Here is a 22,705-nt window from a genome sequence, read left to right on the forward strand (position 1 = left end):
CCGCTCCGCCTTTATCGACGTGCTTCTTCTTTCCTGCCTCAGAAAGTGAAGGAGTTCCTCACCAGCAGCTCTCTCACCTTCAAACTTCAAGCCAAACACGATCTTCTACACGGTGCCATCCAGAAAGGTAGGAGGATCTTTACAAACAGTGTGTCTGTCCTGCTGGACACCCCCACTCACACACCAATGAGAAAGGCTGAGGGCAGAGACGTCCAGTTCATTGAAACATCTTTAAAAAATAAAAGCTTATTTTTCTAAAAAGAAAATGTTACTTACTTTTTCACTCCTTTTTGTAACTGATCTTTCATTTATTATTATTATAATTTTTTCAAAGAAATTAGTACAGATTATTACAATTGACTGGTAAAAACTGTACGGTTTCACCTGTAAAATTGATATAAATCCAATTAGAAGGGGGAAAAAGCAACATTAAAGATTTTATAGACAAACATCAATAAATAAATAGAACTAAAAAAAAGCCAGCACCCGGTACTAAACGTGACCATGGCTCCTTACAAAAAAGAAGGGACCAAAATAAAAATGAGATCCATCATGATTTAAGTTTTACTTTCATACATACAAACATGTTCAGGTAGTTTAAGGTTTGAGATTATTTTCCCCCTGCCGTAGGAGTGCGATGGCGTCTCATCGCCTCATATCAACGAGGACACTTCAGTTTGCTTACATATCGCATGCCGTGTTCGCGTGAAAAAAATCGGAATGTCAAAACATGTAAATATTTCAGCTTGGTGGCACAAACTCACCTGGATCAAGTGATTGGAAGTGGAACGAGACGTTTTCTAGCTGTTTAGTCAATTTATTGGGATTCGACTGACCCCAGCTTAATATTTGTATCATTCTTTTCCGCTCTGCAATTCTGACGCCGACCATTAGGTGTCGCTCTATGTGCCACACATATTCATGGAGAACCACCAACCGCAGGAGACTCTATACTGCCCCCGCTGGAGGGATTCGACTTTGGAGTGAGAAATCAGTGCATAAACATAAACAATTTTCTTGTTTCTTGTTTTCTGTTTCTTCCAGCTGAGGCCGTTGACAGCGACCCCTCCAGGTAAATCATGGGATCACACCTCAGTGAGCTCAATGAACGAGAGAGAGAGAGAGAGAGAGAGAGAGAGAGAGAGAGAGAGAGAGAGAGAGAGCAAGGCGGGGAGGAGCAAGATCAACCAAATTCTATCCGACGCTGGATAAATCTGGAGTTAACTCGGCCTCAGACTCGGGGACACCCAGCTGACCGAGGGTTTATCGGCATTAACGGATCTTTGATTTTATTTACTGTCCCCCAGAATGCAATGTGCTCGGTCAGTGCGCGTACGGAAGTCCAGACCCGTTTCCCAATTCTGCCACACACTCTTCACCACAGACATACTCTCCTACATACAGGTAACCATCTCACACACACACACACACACACACACACACACACACACACACACACACACACACACACACACACACACACACACACACACACACACACACACACACACACACACACAGACTTTCACTTGCATGCTCGCTGCACGGCTGTCCAGCCCTCTGAAAAGACATTTATTGAGAATTCTGTCACACTGATGCTGCAGCAGATTTGGGGGTTGGGGGCTTTATCCTCAACACACAGTGGTAATCACAACCCCCCCCCCCCACCACCTCACACACACACACTGCTGCCTCTTTGTATAACGGCGATTCTCATGCTTACTGCTGGCTTCCTCTCCTTTCAGCCCACCTCCCCCTTGCTTTATCGCTTCCTCTCGCTCTCTCTCTTATGAAAGGGATTAAAATAATGCACTGGCCTCTTTGCTGCCTCCTCTCGACTCCTCTACTGAGTGTGTGTGTGTGTGTGTGTGTGTGTGTGTGTGTGTGTGTGTGTGTGTGTGTGTGTGTGTGTGTGTGTGTGTGTGTGTGTGTGTGTGTGTGTGTGTGTGTGTGTGTGTGTGTGTGTGTGTGTGTGTGCGCGCGCACCTCTTCCTACTGCCTCTAAATCTTTATTCCCGTCATATTGTCGCCCTCCCTGCTCCTCTAATCTCTGCTCTCTATTTTCCGTGTCCCCGCTCTGCTTGGCGCAGAAGAAGAAGGCGAATGTCTCGGACACAGGTACCGCAGCGCCCCCGGTGGCCTGTTCACTCATTACACAAACAACCGACGTGTGTTGTCGGCCATTGTATGTTTTGGTCATTGGATTTCCCGTTCATAAAAGGATATTACAATACAATACAATAATTACTTGATTCAAAGTCTTAAAGTACCTCATATGAAATGTACTGAAGTATCAACAGTACAAGTACAGACATGAAACAGTTAGATAGATAGATAGATAGATAGATAGATAGATAGATAGATAGATAGATAGATAGATAGATAGATAGATAGATAGATAGATCTGCAGCATTGCAACAGGACAAAAATTACATTACCCAAAAGTAAACAGACATGTCCCACAATGCACTATTATTTAAAGATATATATATATATACTTCATACATACTTCAGATCTTCAAACACACAAGCTAAGCTAACGTGTGTTGTGTATATAAGAGTTGCCTTTTTGTTTTTGTTTCTATTTACTAAAGTTGAATAGTTTTTTCAATCCAATTTATACAATTTTCACTATTAGTAAATATTTTTAAGTGACTCCGAGATGTTCAGTGACTGTTGAGAGTTTTTATTTGTACTTGTTTATCATTTTGCATGCTAAAACAAATAGATTAGCATTTTTTTTTTTTTTTTAGCTTATATACCACACAGAGAAGTAGAAGGTGGAATAAGTTGTTTTTGTTTTGTATTTAAATGAACATTTCGGAGGTTTAAACTGAAGGTTGGGTATTTCAACACGCGTCCAGATTTCTTTATTAACTCTATTCAGAAACGACAAAACATCAGACTGCGGCTGTATTTTCCAGCCTGGAACTCAACTTTCTCAATTGTACATTAGTATGTTTTGTGAAGCCAGTTGAAACTGATTTCCTGAGACGAAGTATAGTTGAAAAGGTTCGTGGGTGAAAGTGTTGATCCCTTTGGTCATTGTGTGTCTTTCTCTGGCTCTTCTCTGGCTCTTCTCTGGCTCTTCCTCTGTCCCTCTGCTCCTTTTGTCTTCCCTTCCTTTGTGGCCCGGCCGTCTTCTTTCTCGGCGCCTGTATCTGGGCTCCCCTTCTGTCTCCGTCGCCTCTCATCTCGCCTCGTCTAACCGTCTTTCCTCCACAGAGCTCTGGGCAGCAGATCCCCGTGGTGGTTGAAAGCTGCATCCGTTTCATAAACCTTCACGGTGAGTCAGTTTGCATGGCGGCGCGCTAAGCCGCTGCTGAGCGAGCTTTGGACACAGCCAGTGAGTGGGCGGAGGTGTGTGCTTGTGTGGGACATTAGAAATATATGAACATGTGGTATAATGCAAATCTGTCTGTGTGTGTGTGTGTGTGTGTGTGTGTGTGTGTGTGTGTGTGTGTGTGTGTGTGTGTGTGTGTGTGTGTGTGTGTGTGTGTGTGTGTGTGTGTGTCTCAGGCCTTCACCATGAAGGAATATTCCGAGTTCCTGGCTCACAGAGGGAAGTGAACCTCCTCAGAGATGCGTTTGAAAGAGGTACCCAACGCCTCACTTTTTACACCGACAGCAAAACAGAACCGGTGAACGACATCGTCTCTCGGCGTTCTGCACGTTCCAAAACTGTGGCTGGCGAAAGAACAACAGACCTGAGATAGGGAAGCGTGAACACAATTATTTATTTAACAGGAACATTGTCGCCACATGGCAGCTTCCTCCACACACTTACAGCAGCAGAGAGAGAACGATACCAACAGATCAGCAACATTTAGAGACTCTGGATGCTTCCATTCTTCCTGACAACCGCCTCCTGCGACCGTTTGGTCACTGCCTGTCCTCTATTCCAGTGTTTTTCAACCACTGTGCACACTGGTGTTTCCGCGAGATCTAGTCAGGTGTGCCATGGGAAATTATCCAATTTCACATTTTTTTCTAAAAATCATTTGCTCTCACAGCCGACAGCAGTGTGTTGCAGAGTAATCATATATAAATACTCTTCGCCAATAGATGTCAGCACAGAATTTTGCAGTTGAAATCGAAACTGACAGACGTCAGTCTGGTTAATCTCCACCTGCTGCTCCCATCTTGTATCAAAGTACTGTGTCAGTGACAGTGATGGAGAAGTTTTTGAAAAGGAAGAATGTGAACCAGGATCTCAGCTCTTCATCCATCAGGTCCAGGTTTCACACTGAGGGAGTCAAAATTTAAAAAAAGAAATTGGGAAGTACATTTTTATGTATTTACTTGATTCCTGTTGATAAAATTTTGATGAGAAAAAGATTTATATTATTAATAGAGGCTACAGAATTTCACATTTTAACATTTTCGGGTGGTGGTGTACCTCCAGATTTTTCCAAAGAAAAAAGTGTGCCTTGGCTCAAAAAGGTTGAAAACCACTGATCTATACTACCTCTATCCTACATACATGCAAAGAAATACATGCACACAAATTGAATTAAAGTCTACAAATTGGAAGTTACTATAACCTGTGCCTCAGATCACAGTTTTTTTGTTGTTTTTTTTTGTCTGATGGAGCCAAAGTCAGAAAACTATGGTGGCTGCAACGTCTTGTCCGGGTCAGGAGCAGTAACTGAAAAGGGGGCGGGGCTTCGCCAAAGGTAAATTATGAGCACAAATTAAGCAAACGTCATCGGTGTCGGCAGCCCCTGTGCTTCACGTGTCCCTCAGTTTGTCCTCATGAGGCTCTATAACTGACCACTAATGGCCGAGCAGGCGACTCGCATCACAGTCCAGATAAAAAAAAAAAAAAATGCTCTTATCTGCCGCCAAAAATAACCAGGAGAAAACTGCCTGCAGAAAGGCTTTTTGTCTTGAAATATTCAGCAGGAGGTGCGACACGGTGACGGAGTCGTCCATCTGCAGTCACATTGTCGTGTTCACCGGCCGACGGAGACGATTGCTCCGCAGCGTTAGTGACTCTCCACGGTTTTAGTGCCAAACTCCGCAAACCTCTTAACTCATCCAACTCATTTTTCACCCAGAACCTTTGAGACCCACACTTGTCCCGCTCTGCTTCGTTTCCCCCGCTGCAGGGGAAGACCCGCTGTCAGACAGCGAGTGCGACCTGGATTCTGTGGCCGGGGTGCTGAAGCTCTACTTCAGGGGCCTGGAGCCGCCACTCTTCCCCTACGACAGCTACCCCGGGCTGCTGGAGTGTGTCCGTAAGACCCCCGCCTCCTACTTCTCTGTCTGTCTCTGCCGTTTCACTCAAGCCTTCTGATTCCACATCCTCAGCGTCAATGTTCTAGAGCAGCAGTAGTTCTTCATATAGCCGACGCTCAACTCACAAGACAAGTTTGTTGTCGATGGCAACCGTAAGCATTTCCTTATTATTCCTGCTGGTGAATGCTACGGGTTGTTTTTTTTTTAAATTTTCCGGGACACTCTGAAGCTCAGATTGCTCAGCTCACCAAGATTGCCAACCGGCCCCGGAGGTTGTTTACTCCCCGTAAACTCTCCGATTTCCCATCAGTGGCGTAACAAATCCACCCAGCCACCTCCCCCCGGGGGGCCGCAGCCCCCGTCACAGCGTCTCTCTGACTTGTGCGTTTGATGCGGTTCTCATAGCGGCTGCGGGCGCGTGGGACGTCAGCCCGCCCAATCAAGGTGTTTTAATGCAGGCCGTCGGGGGGGGGGCGGCGTGTAAAGTGCAGATAGGGCTGCTTTGCCGCGTGGCTCATTTTTGCGTCTCCTTCCCGTCGCGGGCAGAGATCGAGGCCGTCATGGAGAGAGCCGCCCAGATTAAAGCGATCGTCTCCACCTTCCCACGGCCTCTCCTCATCGTGATGCGGTACCTTTTCGCCTTCCTCAACCAGTAAGTCGGAGCAGAGACTCGGCGTGGGAGATGTATAAATGTATATATTCTCAAACTAGAAGGTCACAGTGTTTTTTACCCCCCCCCCACAGTGTGTCTCAGTACAGCGACGAGAACATGATGCAGCCCTACAACCTGGCCGTTTGCTTCGGTCCCAGCCTGCTGAGGGGCCTGGATGCTGACGACGCCGTCGCCAGGCAACCACAGGTCAACGACCTGGTCAAGACCATGATCCTCCAGCATGACGTCATCTTCCCCGGCCAATCGGAGCAGCCGGGCCCCGTTTACGAGAAGCACATGACGCTGGAGCAGGAGTACTGGTGAGAGTAGAGGACACACACACACACACACACGCACACACACACACACACACACACACACACACACACACACACACACACACACACACACACACACACACACACACACACACACACACCTAATGTAGTGTCATCACGCTCAGGAGACGTGATGAAAAGTGTTTCTGCTTGATACTTATTGTCGTCTTATGACTGAATCACAGTCTGGATCATTGATGTCCTTGGATGACGTGTAGGAATAGAGAACTGTGTGATTTTTGAGGGTTTTGTTTCTCTCCAGAGGTTTTGTGACAGTTAAACACTCCAAGTACAGAAAGCTGCTTTCCCTCTCTGCCTATTTCCTCCTGGCTCATCCTTTTCACTCAGAGTTTCATTCCCAGCCTAAAAGCCTTTCTGAGCTTCTTGCTGTGCTTTTGTCCAGAAACTGCTTAATACTATTAAGCTGATTGCTCACTAAAATTACCCCCCCCTCCCCTCCCCTCCCCCCCAACACTGCTAATCACTCATGTAACATTATGTCTGACATTTGACTGAACTCAAAGGTCTTTATTGTCGTTTGACAGAAATCGTCCAGCATTTATAATTGCTTCAGCAGATGGCGAGAGAAGAAGTGTGTGTGTCGTGTGACAGAGCGTCTGTTTCGAGAAGCGCAACTGTTCTTGACCGCCGACTTACGTTTCCTTCTTTTCTCATCTGCAGTGAACCAATCACAGAGGAGGGAGACGGAGAAGCTGAGCATCTGCCCAGTGAGGACGGTCAGTACACACACACACACACACACACACACACACACACACACACACACACACACACACACACACACACACACACACACACACACACACACACACATACACATTCAGGCCACGCTTACACCTACACCTACCCAGGTTTTTACAAAAACTGATATTTTCCCGCGCAACATTTACAAAAAAGATCTTCATTGACAGACCTGCATATACAGCTGGTTCAGAGCAGCCAAGCCTCTAGGGGGCAGTGCAACGACAAGCATGAAGCCGTGATGGCCAATCAAAATTTTTTTTATTGTGACGTAAATCTCCGCCGACCCCCTTTTTAGATGCAACTGGACACACAGAGTTGATCCAGATCTCCACTGTGGCCATAGTTTTCAGGAATCGTCGTTCGTGGTGACCCACATGGAAAGAACCTATATAAACATATAGGTTTTAATATAGGTTTTGATATAGGTTTTTAATATATGTGACATATATAAAATTGGTCGTTTTCTTATATTATATGTACATAAATGCCCATATATGTACACATATACGTGCATACAGGCACCTATATAGATACATATATGCACGTATATATGTGTGCATATATGCACCTATAAGTTCTTCTTGCATAATTGTTTTTTAGTTAGTTCTTAGTTATTGCCTTGATAATGTATGACAGCTGCCAAAGTGAGATATGGCCTATATATGTGGAAATACAGAAGCAGTACATATGTGCATGTATATTCACATGTATGCACCTCAATTTTGCCTATATGTCACATATATACGTATATAGACAGCATATATGTGCATATAAACTGCTTATAGGTTTCATATATGGGCATATATCCTCATATAGGTTCTTTCCATGTGGGGACTCAGAACTGCGTTTATGTGTAAACGTGCGTACGCGTATGTGTAAACATGGTCTCAGTCAGTCAGTCAACTGATCCCCGATCAACCAACAACCAATCAATGCATGATTCAAATCAAAGGAACCAATTCATTAATCAACCAACGGACCAAGAAGGTTTGACCAAGAGAGGCTGTTGGAACCAGGTGTAATAAAGACAAATTAAAAAGACATTTGTGAAAATATAATTGATTCCTTTGAGGTGAGAACGGGTCGGCTGCCCCCGGTGACCCCGGTTACCCCGGTGACCCCGGTCCGTCCTGTGTGTGCAGAGTGGGAGGCGGTGGCCATGTTCGACTACGTGGCCAGATCCCCCGCCGAGCTCTCCTTCAAGCAGGGAGAGCCGCTCATCCTGCACAGCAAGGCCTCCTGTGATTGGTGGAGAGGAGAGGTGGGCGGGGTTAAAGGGCTCATCCCTCACAAGTACATCAGCGTCCTGGAAGGGTGAGTTTCACGTCTTTGTGAAACATAAAAAAAAATAAAAAATAAAAAATCGAAACAATGCACATTTTCTTTGTTTCATAGTTCTGGACCGGAGCGGGATTTATTTTCAAAAGTGAAATAAAGTATTGCTACAGGATTGGAACTAGACTGGATTACAAGTGCAAAAAAAATACTGCACTAGACAATTAATATAATAAAGATGTAGTATTATACATATATAGAAATATTTAAAAAAAAGATGGTGATACAACCTGAATTTGACGCAGCTCATTCACACTGTTCCAGATGTGTCCCTGGTACCATGCACATCTGTACATGTAAAGTACCGGTGGGAACAATTCAATCACATATTATTATTATATATATTATTATAGATACCTTACCGCTGAAATGTGTGACCATTAAAACTGCCATCAATCCTAATAAATTGGTGACACTATAGGGTGTTTTTGTCGAAATGCGGCGCTGCAAGAAGCTTCTTTCTGTTTGATTTAATGCCGGCGAAACGTTCCAAGTCACTTAGTGGTGGACACACATGGTTTCACTCCTCCTCCTCCTCCTACAGACATGTTGGTCTGTCAATAAGTCCCATATTTAAACTTGTACTGGTTGTGCTTTCTCCAGTGAGACATGGACTTAATATATCTCTCTGCTGTTCTCTCGCTCCCTCAGGACAGAGCGAGGGAAAAGAGAGGACGGGGGAGGAGGAGGAGGAGGAGGAGGTGGAGGAGGAGGTGGAGGAGGTGGAGGCGGCGGGGGCAGCACTGGAAACCTGTCAGCAGAAGATCCACAGATGGAGAACACAACGCGGTACACACACACACACACACACACACACACACACACACACACACACACACACACACACACACAACACACACACACACACATGCAACATGGGAGCACGTTCACACACCAGTAAACACAGAGTCAAGTTCACTCGGTTCTACATGGTTGTACACAGACGCTCACTGTCTCACACACACACTATTAGGACACGCAATGCTGCGTTTGACTCTGTGTGTGTGTGTGTGTGTGTGTGTGTGTGTGTGTGTGGGTGTGTGGGTGTGTGTGTGTGTGTGTGTCCGTGTCCTGACAGGATGCGGGTGAACAGCGACAGCGCGTCGTTGCCGGGGAGACAGAGAGGAGGCGAGGGGAGCCCCAACCGGAAGCCGCCGACCTCCCCGGCCACACGACACCTGCCAGTGTAAGAACAACGTCGGCCCGCCGTCCAAACCACCAACCGTCCAAACCGCCCCCCCGTCCAAACCGCCCGCCGTCCAGACCGCCCGCCGTCCAAACCGCCTCCCGTCCAAACCACCCGCCGTCCAAACCACCCGTCCAAACCGCCCTCTGTCCAAATCGCCCGTCCAAACCGCCCTCTGTCCAAACCACCCGTCCAAACCGCCCTCTGTCCAAACCACCCGTCCAAACCGCCCTCTGTCCAAACTGCCCGTCCAAACCGCCCTCTGTCCAAACCGCCCTCTGTCCAAACCACCCTTCCAAATCACCCGTCCAAACCGCCCTCTGTCCAAACCACCCTTCCAAATCACCCGTCCAAACCGCCCTCTGTCCAAACCACCCGTCCAAACCACCCTTCCAAATCACCCGTCCAAACTGTCCGCCGTCCAAACCACCCGTCCAAACCACCCTCTGTCCAAACCACCCACCGTCCAAACCACCCGCCGGACATTCACTGACCACCCCCAGTCCAGTCCAGCCGACAGAATGACCTTACATGGTGTAAATGTTAAAAAGACATTAACGCCAGTTTTTGTTTTTTTTAAGAAAAAGCAATAAAGTGTTCTCAGCTGTCAGGTCACGCCACTGCCAGGAGTCGTTTCCTTGTGAAAACTTCAGAAGAAACTCGGCAGCACTGTTCTCATGGCAGCAAAACCAAATATCAATGTTTTTTGTTTTTTTTATGTAATGAATTTCCCAAAACGTGTTTGTGCTTCGCTAACTTGTAGCGTGTGGATTTGCACTGTGATACACATTTGTGGTCATTTTTAATTTCTATAAAATGAGTTTTTGTGAAGTAAGCACACTTTCTAGACAAATTAAAACAAAAAAAGATGTTGAGTCAGGCTACAACTATTCAGACCTTCACAATCACACATTCATCATAGTTGATGATTCAGCAAGTCGATGTCTTCGTGACGGTGCGTCTCTGTGTGGTCCAGGTCTCAGGAGAGGAGACACACGTTGGACACTGTGAGACAGGGCAGCTTCAGGCCCACAGACGGGCCTCCCTTCGTCCAGACTGAAAGACCTGCTGTAGATAAGGTATGGAAACATCACTGACTCTGCTTCTGTTGAGTTCCAGGTGAGAAGCTGCTTTGTGAATCACTTTTTAATAGAAGAGTCGATGGAGGCGCAACTGCAAATACACACAAGTGACGTTAAATGCAAAGAAGTACATTCACGTTTATGAAAACACAAATGGAGGTTTGCACACAAATGTCATTGTGCAGATAGCAATCGGATTACAAAATAAAATTTGTCTTAATTGAATATGTGAAATCAGCAATAAAGATTGAAGTTAGTATCTTTACACTAATCGAGTATTGAAGTCAAGAATATTTGTTCAAAATAGCAAGAATAGTTTAAGTCATGTGAGCAAATCTTTGTAAATTCATCCATTTTTTTGTTTAAAAAAAAAAGCAATCTTGCTTGATCAACAAATCAAAACGTTTCTGTTTTTTTTCTGTAGATCTAGTGGAATATTTAATCAGTGCATGAAAAAAAAAGTTCTTCACACACAAATATTTGATTACATTTCATTATTGTGACGCAGACAACCGTTTCTTTACAGAGAACAGAAAACTGGGTTGTTGTTGTACCGTATTTTCCACACTATAAGGCACCTAAATGCCTCAAATTTCCTCAAAAGCTGCCAGTGCACCTTATAACCCGGTGCGCCTTATATATGGAAGAATTGCTCTACTTGAGACTGCTATTTGACAGCTGAACAACCAGAAGCTTTTATTTTGACAACTCTAACTTCTCAACCGGATCTTCAGAGAGGACGACACTCCACACAACACATTCATCACTCATGGTTGCACACCAACATTCTAACAAACCAAAATAAACTAGATGAAATAATGACTCCCTAAACTGGGGAACAAAAACACATAAACACAATCAACACAATACCAAGCCCAACAACAACCCACAATAACCTCCAACAACACAAAACATGAATTCCCATCATGCCTTGCATCCTGAGCTCCTCAGTGCAGCCGACAGCTGCAATGAATTATGGGAGTTTCTGTTTGTGGTGTTTTAAATGCAATTATTGGGGGTTCTATTTGGTTTGTGGTGTCGGTAATAATTGTGTTGTGTTGTGTTTTTGTTGCTTAGTTCATGTAGTTTAGTTTATTACCGGTAGTTGTAAGTTGTCAACCAGCAGTGAAGAAGGTTTTGTGTGTAGTGTCCTCCTGGCATAGGCTGCAGGTAGGACTATCAAAGTAAAGTGTGAGCACCTCTTGGGGTGTTAGAATCAGTGGAAAATGTAATCTAATGGCTTTGAGCTATAAAGGTTGCTGACCACTGGTCTATTGCATGCACCTTGTAATGCAGTGTGCCTTATATATGAACAAAGTTGTAAATTATGTCAATCAATGTAGGTGCGCCTTATAATCTGGTGTGCCTTATAGTGTGGAAAATACGGTATATCGGTCTTCATGACGAGCATGTCTCAGTGCAGATGAAGTGAAGGAAATGAAGAGCAGGGATGTGTCACTCGCTTGGACCAGCTCTGGTCCTTCATCATCTTCTTCCTCTCTGGGCTGACGACAACATCTCCCCCCCCCCCCCCCCCCCCCCCCCCCCCCCCAGGAGATGATCAGCCGTCAGATGAACTCCGTGTTCAAGGAGCTCCTGTCCCGCCAGCCTCCGGTGCAGCCGTCCGCCCTGGCCGCCCGCACCGCCCCGGCCCATTCTTCCTCCTCCTCCTCCTCCTCCTCTTCCTCTTCATCCCTCCCTCAAGCGGCTCCCGCTGCAAAAAGGTGGGATTCGGTATCCGAGGACGGGCCCTTTTCCGACCGGTGGACTGAGGAGGGATTACTGACGCCCATGAAGGCGTTGGGCGACGACCTTGGGATTATTTTTCTGACACGCGTATGATAATTGTGTCTCTGCCATCTCATAGTGCCACTAGTCTCGGTGCCGTGTTACTGTCCGTCCAGTGTGTCTGTTTTCCAGCCCTCAGTTTCTATTAAGTTTGTTTATTTCTTAGTTTTCCAGCCTTTTTATTTTTTTAATATATACAAATATAATTTTTGGGGGGAGAATCAGGGATGTGAAGACGCCAGAGATTTATCACCAGGCTGAATTTTCAAAGTGGTTGCCATGACGCTTACTGTACATCAACAGCAAAAGACTCCAACTGCCCCCTAGTGGCAGGTCTGAGATCAGCTCACCTTTGTAGTGGTTTTTTTTTGCTTTATTGGAAAAAGTCGACTGATCTTGGGCCTGTGTCTAGGAGTGCCTTCTCATCTCTCACTTTTTATGCTCGTTTATTCTCTCACAAAGTCTCAACAGGTGGAATCTTTCCATAAAAACTGAAGAAGTTGTGTTGTGGGACTTCAGGCCTCAAAATGTTCATCGTCTCAACAAAAAAAAAAAGAAAAATAAAGACTGTGAGCATTTTTAGCTGGGAGAAGCTAAAGTGTGTCAATCAGCACTGAAACGTATTTTCACCAACACAATGAAAACCCAAATTGTTATTTCAACTTATTGCTGATTTAAGACATTTTCTTACAGCTTCACTCACTTTGCAGAGCGAAAGTTATCAAATTGTTGAACGCTATAGATTTCTATCAAGACCATAAACTTGGGGAATCGACAATGACGGCAAGTTCAGTGGGTCTTTAAAAAAATAAAATAAAATAGATTTATGTTTTTTTATGGCACAATGGAAACTTTTAATAACTTGAGCTTTGCCGGAGGGTTTTCATTCGTCTGACCTGCAAAATTCAAATTAACGCCACAAGCTGTATTTTTTTTTTCTCTCTCGAGCAAATAACTTGGTTTTGAATGAGGTTCTTCAGATGTTCTCACACAGCTCAGTGCTTCTCTAAAGTGAGGTTGAGCTTCTGTTGATGAATTCTTTTAAATCTCTGCTTGAAATGGTTCAGACTGCTGCTGCTGAGGCAAACCTGAGGAATCCACTTTATATTAATAAAAGAACATCTACTTTCTAGGTACAACATGTAAGATTTAAGTAACATCTCAGCCTCTGTTTATCCACTGGATCATTGAAAATGCTGAATGGGCCAACGATCCGTTTAACGTTGAGACTCTCCTGCTGCGAGGGACCAAGGTTGAAGAGTAGCAGTCTTTATTCTTAATTTACAGATTAATTTGGTCCGTTCTGGGATTATGTCCACTGAGTGGCAGTAGTGAGCAACTGTTCCTCATAGCTTTATCAATCGTTGCCAAACACTCAGCAGATACTCACCGAAATGCCGGTTCCTCTTTGTGTCTGTTTCTTGCTCCTTCTTCTCATTAAACCACCTTGTGGCACAAAGTGGTATTGCAACTTGTTAACATTTATTGCAGCGTCGAATTCGCGTTTAGGTTGTTTTTGGCTAAAATATTCCATACTACACCTTTAAAGGGATTTTTTATAGGAATTTAGGTGAATTAACTTAAGTAAGCAGATTATTGAGTCGTTTGTTTCATTTTTACATTGAACAATTTGAGGATCTGAACCACGCTGACGAGAAAAACTGTTTGCAACGAGGTGAAAACGTATTGATTTCACACACACACACACACACACACACACATACACACACACACACCCCTTCATATGTGAAACGAGGCCTGAGCCATGGGCCAGAACTCAGGGCTTTTGCAGAGTGACAGACGGGCTAACTCAGGTTTGGCTCGGCAGGAACGAGTAAAGAGTCTCTCTCAGGTCCTTGGTGGACGTCACTCTTCAGCGGGAAACTGCGCCTGAGTCTCAAGAGCCACATCGACCCCCCCCAACCCTCCCCCCCCCCCCCCCCCCCCCCATCACCCCCCCGGGGGTCAGGGAGACAGCGGCGGCGGCTTCCTCCGTTTAAACTGTGAACGCGACGCTTCCCCAGCCACGATTGACACGCTTGTCTCAAACATCCATACTGCATTTTAGCGCCCCCTTGCTTTCTCCAGCGAGCCCCGCCCACGCAGGCCCCGCCCACCCAGGCCCCGCCCACCCAGGCCCCATCAGTAAGCATTGGAAGTGTTCTGGATTCGACCACGCCCCCCCACTGTTGTATTTCATCATCAAAGGCAAATGGGTTTACTTCAGTTGGAGCTATTTTTTTCAGTCGATTCTGCTTCTTTGATTAAAACACCTTGTTATTTTGGGTCACTGTATGATGATGTCACTAAATTTACTGTGTCCAGCTGTATATGTGGTTTAAAAAAAGAAAAGATGAATCAATAAAGATGACAAAGTGAAGAAAAATGGTTTTCCTCCACACATAAATGATGACTTAACTCTGATACAAGGAGGAGAAAATTGAAACATACAGTTTCATCAGTTTTTGCTTCTTCTTTTTTTCTCCTTTTCGACAACACGGGCGGCAAAAACAAAAACAACAATCAAACAATGAACGAATGAATGAGCCTTTATTTTGAACAGACAAATAGAAAAAAAAGAACACACTCCACTTGGTCGATATTTGTATGAATGAAAAGGAGAAGGAAGAAATAAAAAGGTATTTACTCGTCCCCCTCAAACACTCGGTGACAGAAGCTCCTTATAATTTAATTTAACACAAAGTTGCACAGATGCTTGTTGTACTTCTCAGGAATCCAAGTCCTTTATTTAAAAAAAAACCCAAAACTGAATTACATTAGTTGTTTTTTTAATCACCATTCCTAATCTATTCCACATTTCAATACAAAATAATTAAACGCGACTACAGTTACTTTCTTAACCCTCGTTTAAAGGACGTCTGAAGCTTTTGTGAAGCGACGAGACAAAAGTGAAACGTGTTTCTATTCTGTCTTGATACAGAACGCTCATACTATAATATAAGAAATCTTTTATGGCTTTTAATTTGAAATCTGAATAAATCCTGAAAAAAAACTATCAATAATTTAATCCTTCACATATTTTTTGTTTTTGCCTTTCCTTTCTCACAAAACGACGAGGAAGCAGTGTCCACGAGGCATCCGTGGACCCGGTGTGGCTTTCCCTGCAAAAGAATATTGTCCGCGTTGTTTCAGAATATATGAACGTCGTCTATTATTAATCAAGCCTTCACAGATGTGTAATAACTGCGTGGCGCAGTGCAGCGGCTCCCACAGGGTTTCCTGGAGCTCATGCTCTGATTCCCTTCAAGGGACAAACCCTCTCCGATATCTCGCTCACCCACTCGTGCCAAAAAAAAAAAAAAAAAACACACTGGGACCGGAGCCTTCACAACCGCCATCCAGGTTCTACAACATATGAGTCTTAATTCACCCACCTTCTGTGGAATCGGTTGCCTTTGCAGTGTAATAAAGTGGAACTCTTCCTCATCTTCACTGCTCGGCCTCCCCGACACGTAACGCCAAGTCTCCTGGCTCGCTGCCAATCAATGTCCATTAAATCCTCAGTCCAGTCCTCCCGAAACGTCTTCGTTTCCTCGTCTTATAGATCATCTCTTGAAGACTTGCAGGCCGGTGCAGTGGAACCGGGTTGTCAAAGTCTTAAAATAACCCCCCCCCCCCCCAAAAAAAAATCCCCCTGACCATGTTTAAACGCTCCCGTTGAACGGCGAAGGCGATTAATTCCGATTCCCCCACGTCCATTAGCCACATTAGCAACACGTGCGTGATGGTCTTTGTTTCTGTGTTCAGACTGCGCCGCGGTGCTGTAATGGGATCTTTTACACCATCCACTCCTCCTCTTAAAATAAACCTCTTTACACAGGCTACACACACACACACACACACACACACACACACGGTCTGAGCAGCATCGTATCACATTAGCACTCTTGAATCCGTGTGGTCTCAGTTCAGAGGGACATTGTTGGTTGAAGCTGCTGACTCGGTCTGATTGAGGTCGGAGGTCAGCGCTCCGCTCCGCAGGGCTTCCTCTCGCCCTCCACTCACAGGATTGGGATCGGTTGCAGCTTGATCAAGGTAAGTTGCTGGTAATTCAACACACTGTTGCGCAGGTGGTGCATTATGAATATTAGCCAAGCGTGATCCAAGCGGGATTCACGACTGTGAAGGCAGTGAATCCATTATTGAGCCGCACTGGTTGGTTGAATTCTACATTAAGTCCAATGCCTGCTGGGACTGCTGCTCCAGAATCCCGTCTCTCTCTCTGACCGGGTTTTATTTTAAAAATGTCATCTTAAAATTACCGGCCGCTATTTACAGATTTTGCCATGCCTTCTTTTTTGGAGGGGGGGCGACGGAACAGGTGTTACTGCCCCCGGCTCAGCTCCGTCTCACACTCCCCCAGGGTGCAGGCTGCCTCTGCAGGCTGTGTGTTCAGCTCTGGTTTTAAACAAACAGAACACGTTGCACTTGACTTGAAATGTGAGCAAAAGGCAGAATCCAACGTTGGAGAAATCATTTAAGGATTATTTGAGGTATTTTACAAAAGTATCTCAGCAGAGGTACGTCTTTAAAAGCAAAGATGATGTTTTACAACTTCGGAAGGAATAAACATCATCATTGATCATAAACAACGACAGTAGGAACCTGCAAGAGGATGTTAAAGTCAAGTTTGTCGCTACTGTGTCAAGCAGAATAAGGTTTGCCAGGAAAAATCTGAAACATCACTTTCATCAGGAGTTACCCCCCCTTGTGGTTTAGTCACGAATCACAGCCTGACTTCACCACACAGGATGGGTGCGTCTGAATAGTCCCTCCTACCTCCTAATAGTACCTCCTCTCTCCTAATAGTCCCTCCTACCTCCTAATAGTCCCTCCTATCTCCTAATAGTCCCTCCTATCTCCTAATAGTCCCTCACATCTCTTAATAGTCCCTCCTATCTCCTAATAGTCCCTCCTATCTCCTATTAGTCCCTCCTATCTCCTAATAGTCCCTTCTATCTCCTAATAGTCCCTCCTACCTCCTAATAGTCCCTCCTATCTCCTAATAGTACCTCCTATCTCCTAATAGTACCTCCTGTCTCCTAATAGTCCCTCCTATCTCCTAATTTTCCTTCCTATCTCCTAATATCCCCTCCTATCCACTTTCACTTAACCCCTGGAAGTGGCGGCCATGATAAGGAACATTCAAATTCTCAATAAGCAAAGGAAAGGAGGCTCAATCTTTCCTTTAGCCTAGGAAACACTGATGCTTCCTTTAGCCTAGGAAACACAGATGCTTCCTTTAGAGCCTCCTTTAGCCTAGTAAACACTGATGCTTCCTTTAGAGCCTCCTTTAGCCTAGGAAACATTGATGCTTCCTTTACCAAAGGAGGTGAGGTCATGATGCCCCACAATTCTTTGCAGCGACGACATTTAAAGGGCCGGCTCATCAGAGCGTTCAGGGAAACTCACCATGACTCAACACAGATCACGTTAAGTTACCAAAGCAATAATATTCCTTGTACAACTTTAAATAATCTAAAACTCAGGTCCCAACTATGAATATTATGCGGATGTTGTGCAATGAACACAGTAAAGTAAACGTCTTGTACAGCCCATTCTCAGTTTGACTGGTTATTTATTCACCTGGTAGCCATTTTACTTTAGTTCCCATTTCCTTTGATTCAAACCTTATGATATTTGAGATTATGTCAGTGGTTCGAATGGGAAAGTGTTAGAAATGCACATTTTGTAGTCCATTTTTGGAAATGTGAAGTTCACCATGGCAGTCGTCACTAACCTGCGCCGGCAGCCAATTATTTTGACGTCACTTCATGAAACTGTGGTCCAATTGCAACAACAAGGTGATCGTCTGCCCTACCGCCTTTAGGAAACCTCCTAAGTGGATAGGAAAGGAGGTAGGAGGGACAATTTGCAAGCAGCGTGTGGCTGCACAGGAAGATGTTTCTACCACTTAATGGAATTTCTAAAGGTAAAAATATCTTAAACTTTCAGATTGGACCATTTATGATATCTTACAAAACAGACACACAAAATGTTTGACTGATTTGAAAACAACTTTACACACTTGTTGCTGAAATAGCCTGAAAACTGCAAATTTCACATTGTTATATTATTGTCATTAAAGGGGTCACAGTATGCAAACTTCTTTTTCTAATGTCTCTTTCTAATCTTTCCAGCAGTAATAATCGTCTCCATACCAGGACCGACGCCCCAGATAAAGAAAGTGTTCCCTCTCTCTCCCTGGCTTGTTCCAGGTTTTAAAAAGTGTGTTGCTTCAACCAGCCAATCCGAAATCAAACCCGATATAGTGTCATCGGGGGTTTAGCCAATCACAATCAAGGTAGGCTCCTTCCTTTTGACTCCTCCCACAATCAGGCAGCTCTGCTCTGGCACATGGCACCACGAGAGGAAGGACTTCCTCCTCTTCCCATAGATGGGCGTGTGTGGGCGGAGCCAGGCCTTTTGTGTTTATATATATATATATATATATTAATTTTTTTTATTCTGTTGTTGCATATATAACAACGTCCGCCCTTGTCTTGGACTGTGTGTATTTGTGTTGGTTGGCAGGATGATGATGGTGAATGACGACGGCCTGGTGGAGTGTAAGATCGACGACAGTGAGGATGAAGATGGAGGGGTGGAGGAGCAGATGAACACTCCTCCTCCTCCACCTGAATTTGCCTCCAAAGCCCCAACGCCAGCACCCAAACCTCCGACACCGGCTCCCACGCCCCCACCCTCCACTGCCACGCCCCCACCCTCTGCCCCCACGCCCCCACCCTCCCAACCTGTCAACAGAGATCCCAACGGCATCAATCGCCACCTCAAGGTCTTCTCCTCTTTCTCCTTATTATTATAGTCTGTTTATATGTTATATATATTTATTTATAATAATAGTCTGTCATGGTCAAACATGTCAGAGCACCTTGTTTTTGTCTTCCATCCATCCATCCATCATCCATCCATCCATCCATAATGCATTTATCTATCTATCATCCAGCCACTCATCCATGCATTTATCCATCCATCCATCCATCCATCCATCCATAATGCATTTCTCTATCCATCCATCCATCCATCCATCCATCCATCTATCATAAATGTGTTTCTTCATCCATCCATCTATCCATCCATCCATGAATCATGCATTTTTCTATCCATACATCCATACACCCATTTATCCATCATCCATCCATCCATCCATCCATCCATCCATCCATCCATCCATCCATCCATCTATCATAAATGCATTTCTCTATCTATCATCCATCCATCCATCCATCCATAATGCATTTCTCTATCCATCCATCCATCCATCCGTCTATCATAAATGTATTTCTTCATCCATCCATCTATCCACTCATCCATCCATCAATCATGCATTTCTCTATCCATACATCCATCTATCCATCATCCATCCATCCATCCATCTATCATAAATGCATTTCTCTATCGATCCATCCATGTATCCACCCATCCATCCATCCATCTATCATAAACGCATTTCTCTATCTATCATCCATCCATCCATCCATCTATCATAAATGCATTTCTCCATCCATCCATCCATCCATCCATCCATCCATCCATCCATCCATCCATCCATCAAAAATGCATTTCTCCATCCATCCATCCATCATAAATGCATTTCTCCATCCATCCATCCATCCATCATAAATGCATTTCTCCATCCATCCATCCATCCATCCCTCCATCCATCCTGCATTTGAGGGGGACTCTCCTCCGTTATAAAGCCAATCTAATGGGGCTACTTGGGGGATAAAAAAAGGGTTGGAAGCCTCAGTGTGGTGTCACAATGTGGATGTTTTCAATCTAAACTGCCTCTGGTCCCTCGTCTGCAGGTGGAGGTCAGTGATGTGCTGGCAGAGCCGGCTACGCCCCACAGCGCCGACCGGGTGTGGGTCTACAGCGTGGTGGGCTTCGAGAAGACTCGTGTATGGACGTACCGCTGCCTCTCGCTGCTGCTCGCAGTGCCTTTCGCTTTCATGTGCGGCATTTTCCTGGCGGTTCTCGCCTGCCTACACGTCTGGTACGTTTCCAAAATGAAACAATTATAATGTGGGGCTATACTGTAAGACCGCCCTCTAGTGGTTGTCGCAATGGCAAGAGGACCAACACAAAGTACAAGGAGTGTGTGTGGATTGATTTTCCACATGCAGACGTCTGAGTGTAGCGAGCTCACTCGAAAGGCCAAGTCTCCTTAGGAGGCAAGGATCCTAATAGTAGTAGCGTCTCGCCAAATTCGCCAAAAAACTGGCGAAAAATTTCAGAAAATGTCCGAATTAATCCCCAAAGTGCCAAAATGTGCTCTCTAGTGCCACTTAGATACACTGAAATTGCCATGCCGTAGAAAGATCAAACCAAAACTCCCGCGCTGACACCCCTCACCTACGTCCAACAGGAAGTCCGCAATTTTCAAAAATAGGCAGTCGCGCAAACGTTATCTCCTCTGAGGGCGAATATCCGATCGGCTTCAAAACACTATTCAGTGACAGAGGAGACGCTCCAGCTCAAAAGTTGTGTACAACTTTTTAATTACTCGAGCGGTTTTAATTTCACTCGTAATGATGGAGGCTGCCAGGTACTTGGAATTGTGACTTTGATTTTAATGACTTTAATCCCACCATTTAGCCTTGGAGCTCTGCAGCTATAAAACCACAATTAATTTTTTTAAATGAGAATAATTAATCATAATTAATTTTCATTCCTCACTGACTTAATGTTCGTAGTAGCAGTAGTGTTACTTTCTAAAGTTGTCTCATGTATCAGGATCACAGGCTGTGCTCTTTGCTGTTCAGCCACACACACACACACACACACACACACACACACACACACACACCGTCTAGGTTTTTATTGGAATCCATGCAAAACACTTGATTATTACCAAAATACTTTTTAACTAACGGTGATGTATAATTTATGTTTCTGCTCTTTTTGTTTTGATTTGTGCGTAGGAAAAACTTTATACATTTATACTTTTGTACAATTTTATGTTTTTAATTGTTCACTATAATATCACTGTTTGTGACAAAATATGTTTTTGTTTTATAATTTATTATAATTTTTTTTTGTTTTTTATGAGGGCTACAATGGAAATAAGCTATCTGGGACTTTCCCGTGTCTCGTCCTCGGGTTTTCTTTCTTTACACGTCATCAAAATGATGAACACATATTTGCATGCACATGTAGGAAATGGAAATGAATCCATCCGTTCATTCAGCCCCTCGCTGCCAGCAGGACCTCCGCCACGGGAACAATCAGTGTGAATGTCGAAGCGGTCTGATTTCCACCGAATGCTTCACATGCTTGCCTCCCTGTAGGTTCCTGGTTCCTTGTGTCCAGCTGAGCAACACCTTCCTCCCCTGCCTGCGCTCCCTGTGTATCTGCACCGTCAACGTCTTCATCTCTCCGTTCTGCACTTCCCTCGCCCTCGGCTGCAGTCAGGTCGCTCTCTCGCTCTCCAACAAGGACTGGCACCAACCCCGAGAGAAAACCCTGGTATGACTGGAATGAAGAAGAGGGAGTGAGCCTTTGTCTTTTCTTTTGTATTTCCTGTTTTTTAATTGGCATCATTTTGCAAACTGCCTAAATATTATGTGATTGATTTTCTACTTGTATGAAAAATACTATATCTGGTTTTAGTATTTAAAATGGCCATGAATATTGTGTTTTAACGAAGCAATCAATAAAGAACAAAAACAAATTTTTGCTGCCTTTATCTTTGTTTGGGGTGTCACTTTTTCACGCTGTTGAGAAATTCTGCAGTTTCCACAACTAATTTCAACATCAAGATATAAGATATATTCATCATGGTGAACAAGTCTTTAACCCCAGTCTTAACCTGTTTATAGCCAAATTGACATCATTCATTGTGTGTGTGTGTGTGTGTGGGGGGGGGTTATGAGTGTTTAAAGTTTAAATCGGTCAGATTTGACCGGAACACGACCGTACTACTACGACTGTACTATACATGGTACTAAAACTCGTCTTAAAACCCATTTTTATTCTTTGGCTTTTACCTCAGCGTGAGACTCTGCTCTGGTTTTAGTGCCTTCTTTTTTTTTTTTAATTGTTTTAACTTTTCATGTTTTGTTTATTGTTTTACCATCTGATTGTTTTTATTGCTTTAACTTTTTTATTGTTTTTATTGTTTTAATGTTATTATTTTGCCTCTTATATTTTTATTTCAATGCACAGCACTTTGTCGAAGTGCTTTATAAATAAAGTTGAGTTGAGTTGAGTACTGTACACTGTGCAATACACTGTACTGTACACTATACTATACACTGTTCTGTACACTGTAATA

General features: G+C 44.3%; 2 protein-coding genes across 3 annotated transcripts in view; both read left to right on the plus strand.

Moving 5' to 3' along the window:
• The window catches only part of arhgap4b (Rho GTPase activating protein 4b), a 33,846-nt gene extending 19,073 nt beyond the window's left edge, over positions 1-14,773 (plus strand). Inside the window, 15 exon segments of the mRNA XM_080496508.1 lie at positions 43-127; positions 1,045-1,072; positions 1,308-1,404; positions 3,226-3,286; positions 3,520-3,597; positions 5,112-5,240; positions 5,788-5,893; positions 5,986-6,213; positions 6,913-6,968; positions 8,139-8,310; positions 8,983-9,120; positions 9,410-9,517; positions 10,494-10,596; positions 12,154-12,310; positions 12,313-14,773. Coding sequence (XP_080352634.1) covers positions 43-127; positions 1,045-1,072; positions 1,308-1,404; positions 3,226-3,286; positions 3,520-3,597; positions 5,112-5,240; positions 5,788-5,893; positions 5,986-6,213; positions 6,913-6,968; positions 8,139-8,310; positions 8,983-9,120; positions 9,410-9,517; positions 10,494-10,596; positions 12,154-12,310; positions 12,313-12,371 — 1,605 coding nt within the window. The 3' untranslated portion in view covers positions 12,372-14,773.
• A 1,481-nt stretch (positions 14,774-16,254) lies between these two features.
• On the plus strand, positions 16,255-21,923 carry cav4b (caveolin 4b). Of its 2 annotated transcripts, XM_080497233.1 has the most exons (5): positions 16,255-16,443; positions 18,549-18,712; positions 18,943-19,204; positions 20,238-20,425; positions 21,720-21,923. In XM_080497233.1, the coding sequence occupies exons 3-5, from the start codon at positions 18,944-18,946 to the stop codon at positions 21,901-21,903; spliced, it is 633 nt and encodes a 210-aa protein (XP_080353359.1). In that variant the 5' UTR covers positions 16,255-16,443; positions 18,549-18,712; position 18,943; the 3' UTR covers positions 21,904-21,923. The 2 variants fall into 2 exon arrangements, with proteins under 2 accessions (XP_080353359.1, XP_080353360.1); XM_080497234.1 differs by lacking the exon at positions 18,549-18,712 and having other exon boundaries at positions 16,413-16,443.
• The last annotated feature ends 782 nt before the right edge of the window (positions 21,924-22,705 follow it).

The sequence above is a fragment of the Blennius ocellaris genome (assembly GCF_963422515.1).
Source record: "Blennius ocellaris genome assembly, chromosome: 5".
Lineage (NCBI taxonomy): Eukaryota > Metazoa > Chordata > Actinopteri > Blenniiformes > Blenniidae > Blennius > Blennius ocellaris.